Source organism: Poecilia reticulata, linkage group LG16 (genome assembly GCF_000633615.1).
Source record: "Poecilia reticulata strain Guanapo linkage group LG16, Guppy_female_1.0+MT, whole genome shotgun sequence".
Classification (NCBI taxonomy): Eukaryota; Metazoa; Chordata; class Actinopteri; order Cyprinodontiformes; family Poeciliidae; genus Poecilia; species Poecilia reticulata.
In genome coordinates, this window is record NC_024346.1 from 15,457,912 (window position 1) to 15,476,270 (window position 18,359).

The 18,359-nt window shown below is 39.6% G+C and overlaps 1 protein-coding gene across 3 annotated transcripts in view; it reads left to right on the forward strand.

The window, feature by feature from the left end:
- efna3b (ephrin-A3b) overlaps positions 1–18,359 on the forward strand; it is a 77,592-nt gene that overhangs the window by 48,592 nt on the left and 10,641 nt on the right. For all 3 annotated transcript variants that reach the window (XM_008431728.2, XM_008431729.2, XM_017309697.1), the window contains 3 exons: positions 13,477–13,769; positions 15,901–15,966; positions 16,856–16,933. In XM_008431728.2, the coding sequence (XP_008429950.1) occupies positions 13,477–13,769; positions 15,901–15,966; positions 16,856–16,933 (437 nt within the window). The remainder of the gene's footprint in view (positions 1–13,476; positions 13,770–15,900; positions 15,967–16,855; positions 16,934–18,359) is intronic.

Here is an 18,359-nt window from a genome sequence, read left to right on the forward strand (position 1 = left end):
GAGCTGAACTTTAGCTCAGAGTTAAGCCAATCACAGCTTTCCTACTTGTGATTAAAATTAAAAATTAAAATTTAAAACTGCAAACTAAAATTGTCAAACAAACACCAGATTACGGAGCTTCCTTATTTAGCTTCACTGAAAATTAAAGATGAATTTAATAAATATGCATATGTGTAAAATGTGTAGCTGCAGTGCACACACGTGTTAAATTGTAATTTTTTTATTTACACTATGTTGAATATCAGCAAATGACAAAACAAAATGCTTATATTAAATATGATGCATTTTTTTAAGTCACCCCCTTTTCCGGTTAATTCCCACATAAATCTTCCAATTTGAAATATTTTATATAAGTTTCAACAACTTACACCGTGCATCAAAAGGACAAATCATATACAGCGTGCTTGACATTCATGCATCTCACTGAAAATAAAACGTCTATTTTATTTGCAACACGTGTTGCCATGTGCTCTAAAATATGATCTCCTCGGCAAATGAGCGCACCTTCTTTTGGAGTTATATGATAATTGACAAGTTGCTGTCGTATATAGAAACAGGAGAGCGAGAAGGAATTGGAGTGACAGATTGACAGCTGGCTGAGGAATATGTCTCTCAGGAAAGGACCGTCAAAGATCGGGCCAGAAATGAGAAAGTAAAAGTTGGACAGATGGAAGGATGCTGATAAGCATGAGGAGACATAAGAGAATGGCTGATAGTGGGGGCAGGGTGGATGGGTGGGACCTGAGAGGACGGATGTTTTACTGATACTCTGATACTTTGACAGAGACTGCTCATGTTCAGTGGAGAGAGTCGACCTCATCATCAAGCACTGACACAAACACCGCCTGACATGCCAACAAATCAAGATCCTTCTCAGTTTGTAATCCCTTCAAACTCTGTCTCTGTCTTTTTTTTTACATTAATATTTCTGCTGCTCCGCCGTCACAGGTTTATATTTTCATTAGACCCTGCATTTGTAAACTTAAAAGTTTTTGCACGGGAGATTTACAGTACAAAAATATATTTCTCCTTACAGATTTCTTCTGTTTTGACTTATTTTTTTTGTGACAGTTAAATGTTTTAGGTCAATAAAGGCATTTTAATATCAGGCAAAGACAGCCTGATTAAACATTATGCAGCTTTCAAAATCTGATTTTATCGTTTGAAAAGATAAAAGATACTGAGTTTCATATCGAAAGTATCTTAAACTTCAGCATATATTCAGGATTTGTGTTTCTTTTTGTTTATCCTGCTGTTTGTTTTTTCAGGTACCTTTCAGTTTTAGTTTCTCTTTTATTAGTTATTGTTTGGTTTGTCTGTATTTAGTACACTGTTGCTGCATCTTTCCAAAAAAAAAAAGCTCGATAAATATATGAGGGCAAAAAGTGGAAAAGAAACAAAAGAATAAAAAGTATGCAATCAATCTTACCCCAGGTGAAAAATACATTTTAGTTGCTTATTAAGACTTGATTAACCTGTGAATAATCAGTTTTTTTTTTTTAATATTAGCGCCCCTTCTCTAGGAACACCTTGGGCTGATTCATAGGCAGGTCTATAGAACCAAGATACTGCTTAGACAGAACCTGTCTCACAACATGAAGAAGGCCAAAGATCCCAGAACACATAATGCCTGACTGTTCCAAAACAGATGAGAAACAGAATTAAAGCACACCTTGGTCACACAAAATTAAGGGTTTTGTAGGACGATGTTGAAGTCTGTACTTAAAATGTTGTGCCATGAACCTAAACAGGCTGTTCGTGTTTGAAACACCTCCAGAATATTGGAATTAAAACAAATGTGCAAAGACGAGTGGCCAAAACCCCATAACAGCATTTTAAAAGACTCATTGCCATTTACAACAAGTGATTGATGGTCGCTGAAGCTGCCAGGTGTGGCACGGCCAGTTTTTAGGTTATGTGTGCAATCACTTGTTAACACAGAGGCTAAGTCGTTTTGTATTTTCTCAGGTTATCTTTGACATTGAGCTCTTATTTTACACAGAGAAGAAATATATGGGCGAAGAAATCCTTTTTTCACAGCACAGTGATGACCTGGCTCTAGAACTGACTGAGCGTAATGAGACAAAGCATATGTATTTGTAAGTACAGACTCCACGTGCTATAGATAGATACAGGCAGTTGTTCTGTTCCTTTATAAGCTGCACAAATTCCGACTCTGTGTTTTATTTGTAGGGCTTTGCTGACTTTTATTTAGGGGTTGAAAAACTTGTTTGCTCATTCATTAGCCAACAAAGCCTTGTGTTTGTGTTGTCGCTTTGGCCTCCATGCTCTCTGGAGTCTCTGTGCAAACACATCAGTATGCTCTCTTTGTCTTTTATGTTCCTCTTTGACAAAGAATAAAAATAGAAACCTCACAATCGGGTATACGCTTGATCATTATTGTTTCCTGGTGAGCAAGCTTTCGTTTTTCTCCGCTCGTTGTTTCACTCCATTGATTCAATTTTTCCTAAACGGGTAATTGAGCTCTCATTGTTTAGATTAGCAATGCGCCTCCATCAGCATGCCTTAATTTCAGGCCTTTGTGACCAAGTATGTTTGAATGCCTTTAATTAATTCTCGATGTCAATGTTCATTAATATAAACGTCAGAGCTCAATGTCATCTGTGTGTGTGTGTGTGTGTGTGTGTGTGTGCCATCACTGTCCATCTTTCTTCCTAAGGCTAAGAGAAGCTGTTGCTGCTCACAGGTGATAACATTTATTGTTCTCTTCACATAACCATCCAATAGCGATGGATATCTCTAACTGTGTTTCACTGACTATATATACAACTGGGCAAATGGCATTAGGAAATAAATTTGCTCAATAGAAACATTTTGATTTTACAAAAATCTCACTTTTTTCATGAAAAGATTTTGCGTTATGATAAGGTGATTTTTTTGTGTGTATTTTGCTGAACCGCAATAAAAACATTCGTGCTCGGGCTGTCCTACTTGTTTAATTAAATTATTTGGTCACTTTGCTTTGAGTATTGCTGTAAATTGTAGGAATCACTGAAATATGTCCTGTCCAAGATGTTCAAAATGTGCACCATCTTTATACAAGGTGAAAACCCCGATTTTTACCTTCTGAATACAATCGCAGAAGAGGAAGTCATTAAGTAAATGCCTTCTGCTCCTGCTGCACACCTTGTTTGATTGTAGCTTGATCGATGACAGCAGATTCAAGCTTCTCTTTTCTTCTTTCAGAAGCAAATGTATACAAATAAAGTATTATATTCAGAAAGAAAAAACCCCCCGAATAATATCACAAAAGAAGTCAGACTATTTCTATGTGGCCATTTCTTTATTGTTGATATAAAACTTTTTTTCTTCAAAACTATTAGTTGCCTTGTTCTTTTGTACTTGCGTGCGGCAGACTACATTACTCAGCGGCTTTTGTAGACTTGCTATTCCTGTGTGTGACACAAGTTGAACGTGTCTTCCTTGTCTTTATTCTTCTGGTAATTACTTTTGCTCTTTGAATCAGCCTAAAAAGCGAGACTTGATGTCTCCCCAAATCATGTTGCAAACCCGTGTAGCTTAGTAACTCTTTCCTCCAGTTTGCCCACTACGCATGAAGCAGGATGCTGCGTCTGCCTCATCATCTCACTGTGATGAGAATATAGAAATACGGTGACTATATGTGCAGTTAATGCCAGTTTCAGTTTTAAGAAAATAGCACATTTCGCATTTAAGAGACAGGATATTTATCACTTTCCTTTAACCTCGTGGCACTATTTGCTTGGTATTTTAGTGATGAGCCTAACCGATTGCAGCGTTTGCTTACATTTTCTTTCTCTCTGCCTCTTTTTGAAAATACAAATATTAAGGAATATGTTTAGAGAAACTCTTTTTTTTTAAAAGAACATAGTCTTTTCTTCTGACCATATTTCATCTTGTGGACGTTTCCCCTGGAGGACAAGTGAAACATATAAAACTGGTTATACGGTAAAACAGATTTAGCAACACTTCTTCTCCACCTCACTGCTTTCAGCCTACTCTTTTTGGACCCAGAAGTAATGAAAAAAAAAAATCCCCACCTTAATTTGCCTTAAAACATGTTTTGGCACAGTAACAGCAGATGATTTGTGATAATACAGAATGATAATAAGTAATGCTTAATTGGCCATTAGAGAGAAAGAGGAGTAAAGGGGGGTGTATTTTAGCACAAACCCCTGATGTCCTCCACACCCTCGTTCTTTCCCCTCTCTTTCTGCTAAAATCGAGGACTTCTTTGGTCGTCATAGAGACTAATGTTGAAAGCCAGCTGAGGTTTTGTCTTGAAAGCCCATTAGGCTGGAGCTTAGTTGGCACTCGCCTCGGTTTTGCTTTTCTTTGCTTCCTTTAGAGCAACAAAGGGGGAAAAAAAATATGCCATGTGTTTAACTGCACTCTAATTTAGTGTGAGGGTTAAATAAAAGTTGCAGTTTCCTCTGAGCTGTTGTCTTGCCTAAAGTGTCCCCCAGGTTTTTGCTAATATGTCGGAAAACTTGACCACAGACGGCTGCACAGTTGGCCACGGCACTAACAAGCAGATCGTGGTGTTAAATATATTCACAAGCCTCAATTTTAGGCTTTTACCAGTGCAATTGTTTTTTCTAGCTTTAAATCTTTTTTTTTAATCTGCTTTAGATTTTATGTATTTATATTTAAACGCATGAGATGGAAGGCAGATTCATTGCTTGAACCTTGAGCAATAAAGCAAATGCTAATGCTAAGAGGTGCAAATAATTTTGAGCTCAACTATAATTGGTTATTTTTACCACTATTCTCTCAATTCTTGCAATCCAAGAATTGAGAGAAGTACAAAAGTATTTTTTCCACATATTGGATTGCAACTGAAAAAAAACACACAAAAAAAACAAAAAACAAATATAATATTAAATCCAATGAACCCTTTGAGTTTTGTGAACCCTGCATTTCGTTTTCAATTGTAAGGATGAGGTTAGACCAGATTTGAGTTAATGTAAAGGTACAGGTCTGACTCACAGGTATGACTCAACGCATCCTAGAGTCGTGTCCAAATGAGGTTTCCGTGATGCCTTAGACCTGAAATGAAATCTATCTCAGTGGGAAATGGCAACCTGTGTGGTCTTCTCCTGCTGTAGCCCATCTGCTTCGAGGCTAGAAGCAGAGAATATCATCTCTGCTGTCAGAGAGACAATGTTCTTCCCGTCTTTGTTGTAATTGTTACTTGAATTATTTTCAGTTTCGGATGAAAAGAACAGAGACAGACAGATAGGTAGGTAGATAGATAGAATTGATTTGCTATTTGGGTTAGCAAGGAATTGAACAGGTGTTCCTAATAAAGTGGCATGTGAGTGGGGTACAGAATCGCTTGTGTTTTATGAGGCAGACTCCTCCCACCCACCCTGTAGTTCAAGTGGGTTAAAACAAGTGCATGCGGAAAAAGAGGTATTTGCAAATTCTCCATGACCCAGGTCTGCCTGATGGATGGCGCCTCGTCCCTCCGCCTGGCGAGCCCCGCTCCTTAACCCAGATCCCTCAGTGAAACGGCTCAGCAGAGGGATCCGAGTAATAAAGCTGCTGTTGTAGGGACTGCAGGCTTATCCCTGCGCCGGAGTGGTCTTGATATCCAAGCCTCCAGAAGCCGGCCCAAACACATCAGTCAGCGGGACACGCACTGCCACGTGATTTTGCCAGGAAGTGAGCCCAAGCGGGCTGGTGGGAATGATTGCAATGCAGCCGATTGATCAGGTTTCTCAGTACGCTGCCAAGCGATCAATGTTGAGTACTGATGTTGGTATGTTTTTTTTTTTTATTTATTTTTTCATTTGTGGGCACAAGGGGAGGTCAGGGCTAGTGTTGTATGTTTGGGACAGTGCATGTAGGAATCAATAGCTGGGTCAGAGGGTAATGTCTCACTGAGAGCTGAGTCTATACAAAGCCATCAGAGAGGATCACCATCAATCACGTAGAAGCTTAGTGAACGTACGCTTTCTTTCTCTTCAGTGCGTTTCTTTACCTCTGATGTCCCGAGCGTCTGAGGGGGATCACTGCTGCTCGTGTAAGGGCTTTGGGAACAGAGACCGAGGGAGATGTAGGGAAGCAGAGGGATATAGGAGCCCACAGATGGTTGATGGGAACAAAGTGGCAGGAGAAGAAGAATGAAAGACGGGTTTGTTTTGCGAATATTAAGTGATCGACACAGTGCCCTGCGAAGGTTTTCATGCCTATTTGAAGTTTTTCCGCATTTTCAAACATCACAACTGCAAACCTCTATTGGGATTTTATGTGACAGACAAACACAAAGTAGTGCATGACTGAAGTGAATTGAAAATAGTGCTTAGTTTCCAGTGTTTTTAAAAACACTACTATGTAAAGTTTGACGAGTATGCTTTAAATATCGCCCCCGTTACTCTGATATCCCAAATTAAAATACAGTGCAGCCAATTTTCTAATTGGTAAATTTAGTCCACTTCTGTGTACACAAAAGTATGTTGTACAAATATATTTATATATCAATTGCAATCTTTGAAAATGATGGAAATATCAGGAAATAGAAGCACAAGAAAGTTGAGCTTAGCAAGTGAAAGCAACAGTAGTGCCCATGGTCAGTGACCCACCACGCTAAAGAAATGGCTCCAGCAGATATTTGGAGAAACACAATAGATCTTTGTCCAGGAGATAACGAATTGCAGACCAACACAAAATTCAGGTGTTCTTTATTTTCTTTGACCTGATGTACTCTGACATCTCCATTCCCCTTCCTTCATCTTCTGGTCGTGCTTGTGTTCTGGCCTCGCCTTTCTCCATCTGTTTTCCCCTTCATGCTCATTTCCTCCCTGCCAGCTATCTGCGCGTGCGAGAACGGGAACCCACAATAAAAGCACATGTGATGGATGCCTGTGCGAGGAGAACATGCTTATTACCGAGCATAATCGTGCTGGACAGTATGCTTGTTGAATGTGGCTCCACTTTGGAGCCGGACAGCTCGATCAAAGGAGCCAATAAAGCGGGCCATGAGGTTTTGAGGGGACGTCTGAAGGAATAAGAGAGGAAGAGAGGAAGAGAGAGGAAGTAGAAAGAGCGATGCAATAGTGTGCAAACGGTAGGGCAAGAGCAGAAAAACGAAGCAAATGTGGGAAAAGGACGGAGGAGAGAAAAGACGCCCGTTTAATGGGATCATATGTGAGGGCCCTAATCAAGAATCCCTGTTAGCTCTAATACTTTGATCAATTACCGATGATGAACCAACACCATGCGGGGCTAGACTGCTGTATATGCTTGTTAAAGTGTGGGTTTGTGTGTGGAGAAGGGCGAAAAGTGCACTGCTGTGTCAAGAGGCGCTCTAGAAACGCATCGATTTTAATGGGGAGGATTTAGAATCAAGCCGACCATTACACGGCGTCAGACAAACGTATACAAGTTTTTCATCAGCTCCACATGCTCGCTGTCAGGCAATACCAAACAGAAACAGAGGGAGCAAAGAGAAAAGAAAAGAGGAGCAGGATGCAGCGAGGAAGACTCCTGTCTGTGTTTGATGAGAGCCTCATTGATGCTACAAATCTCTGGGAGTCTCCGTTCAGCAGGGGAGCCATTCAATTATACCTACCGCTCCGCTGACTGATTGGAGTCCTCCCGCAACAGTGTTCGCGTCTCTGTACCAAACTGAGATGCGATTAAGATTTTAGGCCCCAGGAGGCAGAGAGGCTTTTAAAAATCCTGATTGGCAATTTTTTGTTACGCTACTGGACAACTTTTAATCTGTCCCAACCTTATGTCCATCTGTAGCCTTGTTTTATCTTGGCATTTATATTTTTATCTTTTTTTTTTTTGGTAGTTTGCTGACTGTCAAACAGCTTCAAACACCCACTGCAGCCTAATCAGCCCCCTGTAGTGTTGTGCTTTGATGGCCAAGTGCTCAGCAGATAGAAATAGTAAACAGAAAAACTTAGACACGTAAATCCTCAGTGTCTGAATATCACCTACTGGGGTAAACCCACTTATCGGGCACCGTGGTTGAGCAGCCTTCCCCTCCCCTTCAACATGGCGTTGGAACGTATCTGCAGAAAGTTGGCAACTTTTTAAAAGTGGAATTGTGAAATAATATGTTTCATTTTCATCTAGATTCTTCACAAATAATTTTACGATTTTTCATATTGCTACTAAATCAATTGGAAAAGAAAACATACAGTTTATGCAATACTGCACGTATCTGAAGAACCAAGTAAATATTTAGCAGTAAACTCCATTGTTGGCTCTACAAATGCAAAAGAACCTGAAAGAGCTAACTTTCTGGGTAAAACCTTAGATCATGACTATTTAGTCTCTTTTTTTATATTTAAAATGTAGCCAAAATTTGATAATTTATGGCTGAATGGGAAGCAGAAAATCTGATTCATACCTTTGTTTCCTGCTGACCAGATTACTGTAATACACCTTGGACGGGCCTCTCACATAAACTCAAAGTGGTAGTTCAGCTTATTTAGGATTTCGCAGCTGGAACCATAACCGAAACCAGAGGGGAAACTTGTTAATCCATTTTTGGCTCCACTGCCCAGGACTTTTAGAATTGACCTTAAGGTATTTTTTCTTACATTTACAAACTCACATCGGCCAAATTAGCTTGTAAACTCTGTATGCGATCAAAGTCACCTAGAACATTGTGATTACCACTGACGAATAAAATAGAAATATAATATTTGCTAACTGTGACCCAAAGCTGTGGACCTTACTTGTTGATATTAAGGAGAACTATCTTTGACTGAAGTGTTGCTATTTCTGCCTACTTTGTTGAAACATTTTCTGTCAATCTGTTTTTTTTTCAACCTGTTTGCATTAGTCTTACTTAACTTAAGCATTAAACAGATCTGATAATTTTTTTTTTTTTTTTAACACAAGTTGTGTTTGTATAAGGTGCTATATAAATCTAACATATACTTACCGAGTTAAAATGACATAATTTGCAAAAGTGATCATAAATTTCTCATGATTAATTTATACTAATATAGATCATGTTTGCACCATTACTGTTTTGTCGTGCAGCCCTAGTTTCACATATGACATTTTTACAAGTCACATTAGGAAGTTAGGCCCAGGATCACAATGCTAATGCTCAACACAAAGTGCCTGCCAGGTGGCTGTTATTTGCTACAAAAGGTCTCATAACTGCAGATAGTTGTGTTATTTTTCTGTCCTGTTTCTGTTTTCATTCCAGTATTGAAAGCTGCTTTAAAAGCCATACCTTCTATATATTTTCTGATTTTCTCTAGGCTTAGGCGGTGCCTCTCATTATAACGCGACTCACCTTAATTAAAAAATAAATAAATAAATGAAATCCTTTTGTTATTCTGCTGTATCTTTTTTTTTATGCTGTAGGGAATGTGCAGCTTCCTCCAATACTATCTTAGCCCCAACAGCCCCGTTTTAATGAACAGCAGGAGAAGTAAGACGGTCCTTGAAGCTCGTGCTACAAAACGGGCTGTTTGCGCTCTCTGTCAAAGTGTTTTATTGATGCACGATACTCCGAGAGGCGAGGCAGATAATAGGCAGGCGGGGGGCAACTCTGTGGCATTATGTTGCCTCTGACTGATTTATATCGGCAACATGCCCTCTGTAAGTCTCCCCCTTCACACCCTCACTGATGTGATTTTTACAGTAGTGACATTGATCCAGGCCCTCTTTGATCTTGCTCTTAGCTGTTGCTATCTCTCGCTGCTCCCCAGTGGCCACACTCTGCTGCTTTTTAACCCCAACTACCCCTTGTCTCATCTTATAAGTCCTCCATCTCTCCTGCCGATCCTTCCATCTCTCCATCTCGCTGGAGGATCTGTTTATATATAAGTGTTTGTTGGATCTTGGAATCTGCTGCTCAGCTCCTCCGAGGTGTACTGCTGAAGAGGTGGCTCGTTGCACTGGACTCTTATCTGCTCTAACTGGGCAGGCAGCACTTCAAAGAGAGAAAATTAGTGGGGATTTTACAGTAAAAGAGTGAAGAAAATTCACAATTTAACAGAACATAATCAAATATACAGTCGCAGTCAAAGAGCAAGAGATAAGTAGTAAGTAGCTGCACGGTGCTTGATAAATTCAACAGAAAGTAAAGAATATCCCCATATCTTTGGCAAAATATGTATCTGGATATTTATTTATATTGAGCTTAGAACATTTACAGGCTAAAAAGTGTCTTTTTTTTTTTTACCTTTGATGCATTTTTGAACATGAAAAAAATTTATTTCCAGTGCTGGAAGTGCCAATCACTCAACTGGCCAAATTGATGAGTCCATCACTCTTAATAGAAAATATGAGAATGAAAACTAAAGTTATGACTGCAGAGATTGGAACAATGTGACACAAAGAAATAATTTAGAAATGAGATTTAGTCATAAATAATTGTGCAATTTTCCCCTGTAGCTTGGAGAAAATTGCAAGAACAGTACAATAGTTTTACCAGACTATGACAACTACACTGTAAAGAAAAGAAAAAAAAAATCTCTAGTTTTCAGTAAAATACCGGCTGCTTTGGTTGCCAGAATTTTACGGTAAAATGTATATGTTAAATTTTACTGTATAAAATGTACCGTATACGAAGATGCACCAACTATTGTTCGACTCCACAGACTCTCATTTGTTTCTCAGCAAAAACCTTCAGGTTGCAGTTTGTATCTTCCTATAGAAAAAGAAAAGTAATTTGGGTAAAGTTGTACAGATTAAATGCAATAAGGCTCTACTCTCAGTCATTACAAAGTCCCTTTTTACATACATGAGAAGCAATTTGTTTAAACATCCTTATGCTTAATAATAGTAGCAGATGTATTTTCCTATGCAGATAAGATTACAGGTTTGATATCTGAAATGATTGTCTGAATACATTTTTCATGCGGCTCCTCTGTCCTGCCATACTCCCTGTTATCTAATCTTGCTATTAAATTGGCCACATCTCATTTTCCGACTACCCTTGACATAAAACTACTTTCGCTTTATGCTGTTCAAGCACTCTGATGAGAGTTTAACATGAAATTTCATCAGGCACTTATTTCTTTCCATGTGCGTGTGTACCGAATATCCCCCTTAGATCTCACTGCATAAAATACGGTGTTTGTTTTGTGCATTGTGCAACATCGCATGTACAGTGGGAATCTTACAGCCAGCTTTTATCTTTTGGAAGTCATTTACTTTCAGATTGCTCCAGGATGATGCCCCCAGATGCCCTCCTCCCCCCATTATCCCTTCATCTCAGTAAACTTGCCTTTGTTTGGGAGCGTAAAACACTCCAACCGCATCTTTTTAAGTCTCTTACGTTCCTGCTCTCGGAGTTCTTTCTCTTAATTTGCATTTACACCTCCCTCGTGGAGCGAAACTCACTCTTGCTCTTTATGTTTTTGTTGTTTTTTTTGTCGTCCTGTTTTATGTCTCCAGGAAACATGAACAAAACGTTTGTTGTTCTTCTAATGTTATATTTAAAAAGTAAAAAGTGTTAGCAAATGACATAATGAGGGAACGTGAAGGAAGGTGAGTGGAGAGCAGAAGGTGAGTTTTTAACTGTCTTTGTTACTAAAAGAAAGACATGGGAAAAAAAACAAAAAACGAAGAACTTTGAGAAAAAGGACAAATCCAGGAAGGGTTTTTAAGTGAGCTGAGAAACACAGCAGCAAGAGAGAGAAAGAAATGGAGAGACAGAGACACTGGGAACAGAGGTTCGATCTTCATTTAATAATTGAATAATAATCTCCCTGGAGACGTGACCTAGAACTGGCAAACAGGGAGAGAGGCTAAAGATTACACTCTGCTGCCCCCTTGTGACTTTATCCTGTCACTGATCTAACTTTTGAGCGAGTGACTTTTGAGCGAGTGTGCACAGATGATCATCGATGTGTGTATGATTTACAACTGCAAACGGTCTGTGTCACACAGATATGGGCCTGTGTATGTGTGATGGGGAGGGAAAGGAAGAGGCCTTTGGGTGACAGGAAGGAATCTATTTTACTTTGTCTCACACACACACATACCCACGCAGCTTCACAATCAGACCTTATCTTTCTGTCAAGCGGAGCCTTTTTTAGGGTTGACGCTGATAAATGAGCTGGGAGGATGGAGAGGAACGTTGCCAGGACTTTGACGGCTGATGCGAGCGCAGCATTTGCGCTCCGGTTGATGTACGAGCGCAGGGGTTAGGGGACAATGCAGCGCTGACACCAGGAGGAGAAGCTTGTGGCCCTGGGCCCTTGAGTCCATCCTGAAGAGGAAGCTCTACGTTCTTTAAATACAATAGCCCGGCAGGAACGCAAACACACACCTGCTTTGTGTTATTAATATCTGGATAAGGTGAAGGCATTCCTGCAGAAAGAATGCAAACACCACATTCTGATGTATTTACATCATGTCTGTGGTATTTTAGCAGCTGACTGCGTGGCTAACGTGTGTGTAGCTGAAATTGCTCAAATCTGCTGAGAATTAAAACTTTTTTTACTGGTTCAAAGATTGAAAGATACTACTTAAATTAATTTTTTTTAAAAAGGGTGAAACTTTTCGCTCTGATTCTCCTTTAAATGTTCATAGTTTCATCAAAAATGCCGCATAATGTTATATAATGTCTCTACGTTTTATGAATATGTGCAGTGCATCAATACTGACAGGTGATTCTGGAGCCTCCATGTTTTACGGTGGGGAAGGGATGTTCAGGGTGATTTACGGTGTTCATTTTTGATTTACGGTGTTCATTTTCCTGCACACACTTAGAAGTCAGAAAGTTTCATTTTGGTGTCGTCTGACTAGTTTTATATGTTTGCTGTGTCTCCTTCATGATGGTAAACTATAGTAATAGTAGTAAACTTGATTCCTTATCATTTTCTTTTAATGGTTGCTTACCTTTTAATAGTTGGCCTTCTCAGTAGATTCTCCCACCTCAGCTCTGGGTCTCTGCAGCAGCTCCAGAGTTACCACATGCCCCTCAGCTGTCTCTTAATTAAAACTATCCTCCCCATGCCTCCATGTTCAAAGTTTAATATTGTTGTATCATCCATATGTTATTTAAGCTTCTCCATAACTTTCTCCTTGACCTGTCTGGTGTGTGTTTTTCATTATGTTTTTTGTTCACTAATGTTCTCTAACAAACCTCTGAAACCTTCAAATCCTTTAAAAAGATGTTTGCAATACTGATTTATCGCATAAAACCTGACAATATGTAAATATTTTTAAGATTGTGAATGGTCTAATTTATCATGATCTTTGATAGCATTAGTAGTAGTAGTGCATTGGTTTGTAATTTAAAAGAATGGACTGGACTCGTCGAACATCCTGACTGATTAGTTTATCCAAAATAATAATAATAAAAAAAAAGGTCACACCTACATAAACTATGGAATAATTTATGTAAATTGACATAATAATTTTATGTAAATTGTAGTTAGTAATTTTTACATAATATAGTCATTTTATGTAAATTGACACAGCTTAATGGTAATGTTAATTTAGAATTTCATACACAGTGTTGTGTTTTTCCTGTTTGCACAGTCTCCGCAGGGAGGGTTACACGATGCAGGTGAACGTCAACGACTATCTGGACATCTACTGCCCTCATTACAACGACACCCAGCGCATGGTGGGCACCGGAGAGCAGTACGTCCTCTACATGGTCAGCTACCGTGGCTACAGGAACTGCGACCCTCAGCTTGGCTTCAAGAGGTGGGAGTGCAACCGGCCCCACGCCCCCCACGCACCCATCAAGTTCTCGGAGAAGTTCCAGCGCTACAGCGCCTTCTCGCTGGGCTACGAGTTCCACGTCGGCCAGGAGTACTACTACATCTGTGAGTGGAGTTGAACTAGCAACCTTCACTGAGAAGTATGTCAGTGTGACTGATGTCCTCAGGGTGTTAAAGGAGAGAAAAAAAATGTATGAATTGCTGAAGGTTTGAAGAGAAAACGGTAAATTGAGAGGAAGCAGTTGACAAACACTTAGTTTTAAGGTTCTTTTTCTGTGTTCCCTGATTGGAAAAAAATATTCATATCTGAATTTTAATACATGACCAGATGATTACTGTTTACTAGAATTGACTGACTAGAATTATATTGTTGCATTACTAACTCACTTAAATGCTCTCAAAATCATAATCTGGCTTAGAAACATGATGTTTCTCACCAAAACCAGCTCCAAAATCCAAAATGGCACGTTGGCATCGTAAGAAAAATATTCTGTTAGATTGAAACAAGTAAAATAAAGACAGGTGTATTTTTCAGGCTGTTATTGCTCATTGTGGTTAGCTTTGTGACTGAGCACCGCAATTAACAAATCCCTCCGGTTTTCCAGCATTCAACTGGAGAATGGCTAAGTCGGATCACACGTAGCTCCCAGATCAGACCAAGCAGAACACAGGATAACAAATTACTGCTTCACATCTAATCACATCACCTTGCAGTCAAGCAGCCTCATTCATTTTGTTGACTGCTCATCAAATTAACTGGCTGCACCTTGTGCCGAAATGACACAGTGTGAGTAATGAACTTTGGGTCTCGTCAGCAAACAGTTCGACAACGAATGTCATAAACAAACTCCTATAATCAGCGCGGTGCCCGTTCAGCCCACGATGCTTAATGGGAGATGTCTCCAGAACGTTCTGCTCCGCCGCGCAGCAGGAAGAAAGCTGCTCAGCGCCGTCACAAACAGAAGGATGCCTTGGTCTTTGTTTAGTTTTCCACTGGGCGTTGTTTCCAAAAACTCATAACGGACTTAAAATAATCCGATGAAAGTACTTATTTATATATATTTTTTTGCATTTTTGAATGAGGTATTTGGTTAAATTATTCACATAAAAAAAGGTCTAAGCTTTAAGAGAGTATTTGACCTATTCTTAAATTCGAAAAGAGACTTTTAGAACATGTTTTATAGATAATTGTAACAGCAGGCAGTGCTGGTAAAGTGCAGGTGCCTGGATGTTATTAAGAATGGGTCTGTAAGCACTGATGCCTGTCAGCCTGGCATTAAGCAGAAACCAAATGAGCTGAATAGATTTCATTTACAATTATTGTCATTCATGCTTGAATTTTCACATGAAGAAACTGTAAAATAATTTACTTTTCCTATTCTTTTTTTAATTATGTATCTATATTTTATTCCTTATTGTAGACCAACAAAGTTATTTTGATGGTTTTATGACTACAAACATATTTCTTAAACGGAGGTGGTTCTTGCATCAATGGTTTCCTGGGCAACCGCTCCTTCCTCCTCATCCCAGCCAATCAAAATCTAGGAAATCCTCTAAATTCTGTGTCAGAACAAAATGTGCTTGGGTCCCATAACATCCCTTTTCTCTGCAGCATGAACCAACATCCTGGTAATCTCAAATGCATAAAAACTACATGAAACTTTTTTAAAGAAGCAACTAAATGTTTTTTTTATCTGCTGCTGAAGGTCTCAGTAGAACTCGATGACCTACTGAGGAGGTAAATTAGCTTTAATTCACTGGAGTTGACCAGACTAATTTTAGCATACGGCACACTGAAACCTGAAGGGCCGTCCAGATTTAGCTTTTTACTAATCGAGTCACTACTGGCTCTTTTTGCACGTTGGGTCAAAAAAAGATTTTAAAGCCTCAGTTTTTCCATTTTCACTTTCTAAGCAATGCACCTTGTTTTAATTTTAAATATTTCATCTATATTCTCGTAACTGTTGTACTGATTGTAGCACATTAAGGTTTCTATAAATTTAAAGTGCTTTATACATGAAATTCAGTAGTGTAATTCTTATTAAATAGAGCAGCAGTGAAATATGTGGTTTGTTCCCTTGGTATTAAATTAAAGTGACATTTAAACAAAAGACTACCACATCGTATTAAAACTCTAATAGAGGTACGTTTTACTGCACATGACATCTGCAGCTGACGAGGGGAAACAAACCTGCCTCCTGTGTGTTCACCGTTTTGTTTGTTTTGCGTTGCGCAGCCACACCCACTCACCACCACGGACGCAGCTGTCTCAGACTACGCGTGTACGTCTGCTGCTCCACAGGTATGACCCCCCGTGTTGTGTCTCTGTTTGTATGCGGTTTGAACTCTGTTGAAACGCTCTGACTTTGCTGCAGATTTTTACCTGTGGACCACCATTTACACCTTTTTCAATCTAAAAAAAAATAAAAAAAACACTGCAGGTTCACACAAGTCCCCTCTCTTTGCTTGTCATTGTCGCCCTTCTTCCCTTTATCCCCCTCTTCCTCCTCCACAGAGAGCAGTTTCTGCTTTAAAGACCCATCACCTCCGCCTCCTTCCTGTCCTCTTCCCCTCTCTTTCCTGCTCTTTCACCCTTCCTCCGCCGCTCCCTGTCAGAATCCATTAATTGCTCTGTTCGGTCAGTGGGTGGCTATGTATACGTACCGTTATGCTCCCCCTCTCTCTCTCTCTCGCTCTCCCTCTCTTTCTCCGCTGCCACCTTTCAGTTTCTCCGCCCGCTCACACACGCGCTCACACACACACTCGTGCTCGTGTACACACAGTCTTTGATCCCTAGCCTGTCCGGTCCTTTTAACTTCCACAGCCCTGTAGTATTAACCTCTCCTCCCTCCTTCAACTCTGCAACTCCATCCCTTTCTTCTCGCACACTGGCCCTCTTCAGTTTTGATCTGCCGTCCCTCACAGCCCTCTTTCTCTCTTTCCCCATCTCTTTGTTGAGAGCTCTGCTGATGTTACAGCTTGTCAGTCTGGTCTGCTCTGGGCTTTTTTAACCTCTGCACCCTTGTCTTGCCACTCTCTTGCATGTTCCCCCTCAAGATGTCAGAATGGATGTAATTAAAATCCTTTAGGCTGGAACAGTAGTTTAAACCCCAGCTCTCTGGTCAGCTGTGATTTAGTTTCACACAATTTCTTCTGTTTTCTCTCTCCCTCCCTCTCTCCGTCCCTGCAAGCCTCTGATGTGGATGATGAGCCAGAGCCCACAGAACCAGACTACACGCTGAGACCAGGCCTAAAAATCGATGATATTGGTAAGTGTTTAAGAGCATACTAATGAAGTTAGGTTAGAGTGTGACATACAGATCTGTACTCAATGGCATCTATGCAATTTGATGAAAAATGTGAGTGTAAATTAAATTTGAGTAACATTTGTAGTCTGTAGCATTATGTATAGAAAGATGGAAAGCATAGGGCGTTACGAAGCATGATGAATGAATAAATACAATTGAACTAGAGACAAGCTTATGGTGTGTACTATTAATACCTATATAAATATTGAAAATATAAGTACTATTACAGAAAATGAATAATGGTTTTGCACACGAGTCTCCAGGGTTGCCTGGATTATTATGAAATAGGTCACTGGTATGAAACATCTGAGTGGCCGCACACATTTACCGAGGGTGAAATGTGCCATTTTCCAAAATGACATTCATCCCATTTAACTTCACAGCACCAGCTGGCTTGTCAGGGAACTGATCCTGCTAAGCAACTGCATGAATATTCATTTTACACCTCTTCTGCAGATTTCCAGACTATTTGCAAAGTACACACAGTTTTGTGATTATCACACCTTGAGAATAGTGTTGAAAGAAATCATTAAGAAAAAAAAAAAGGCTGATTCAGATGTAATGTGTTCATCTTTGGCATCCTAAAACACTTTCCCGTTTAACGTAGCTTGGTTTTAGTCCGTTTTAATTGACGACGATTATAGCAAGCCTGTAATTTACGGCAATCGTGTTTCCACGTGGACTGTTTAAATCAAAGATTCAAGGACTGCGTTTGTCGTTGTATTCCTACAATGTCAATTTGTTGACACTCAAAAAATAAGCCAAAGACAAAACAACAACTATGAATAAGAACTGTGAATAAATAAGCTGCGTGAGTGTCAGATAAGCAACCAAAAACATAATCAATAATGAATTAATCATTAATTAATAAAATGTTGAACAGTTTCTATAAGTGTGTAAGAAACTCTGGCGCCATAGATAATAAGGCTTACCGTTTTTATTATGACAACAGCACCTCAACTGAAACCAACGTGTACACCAAGCCCGGATATTACCCAACCAGAGAGTACAGAAGTAATGCAGCTTGTAAAACATGTTGCTCTGTTGATGTGTGTGTGTCTGTGTGCACATTTGCCTTTGTGTAATAAATCAGTTTGTTCTAATAGCCGTCAGGAGAAAACTCCCGACTAGCTGCGGCAAACAGCTCCAGGTCATGCCAGTTTGATCAAATTCCTCCCCGTCTCCGTTTGTCCTCACATCACTCTTCAATCATGTTTTCCCTCCATCTTTTTTTTTTCTTCTTTTTTTGCCCTCTAATTCCCATCTTACATTTTCCCCCTCTGGAGCACATGTAGTGGTGCAGTGAGGAGGAAAGTCACCTTAAATCGGTTTATTCACCTTCTGATGTGTGAAATTGAGTTTTTCCCTTTTAATACGTATATATATA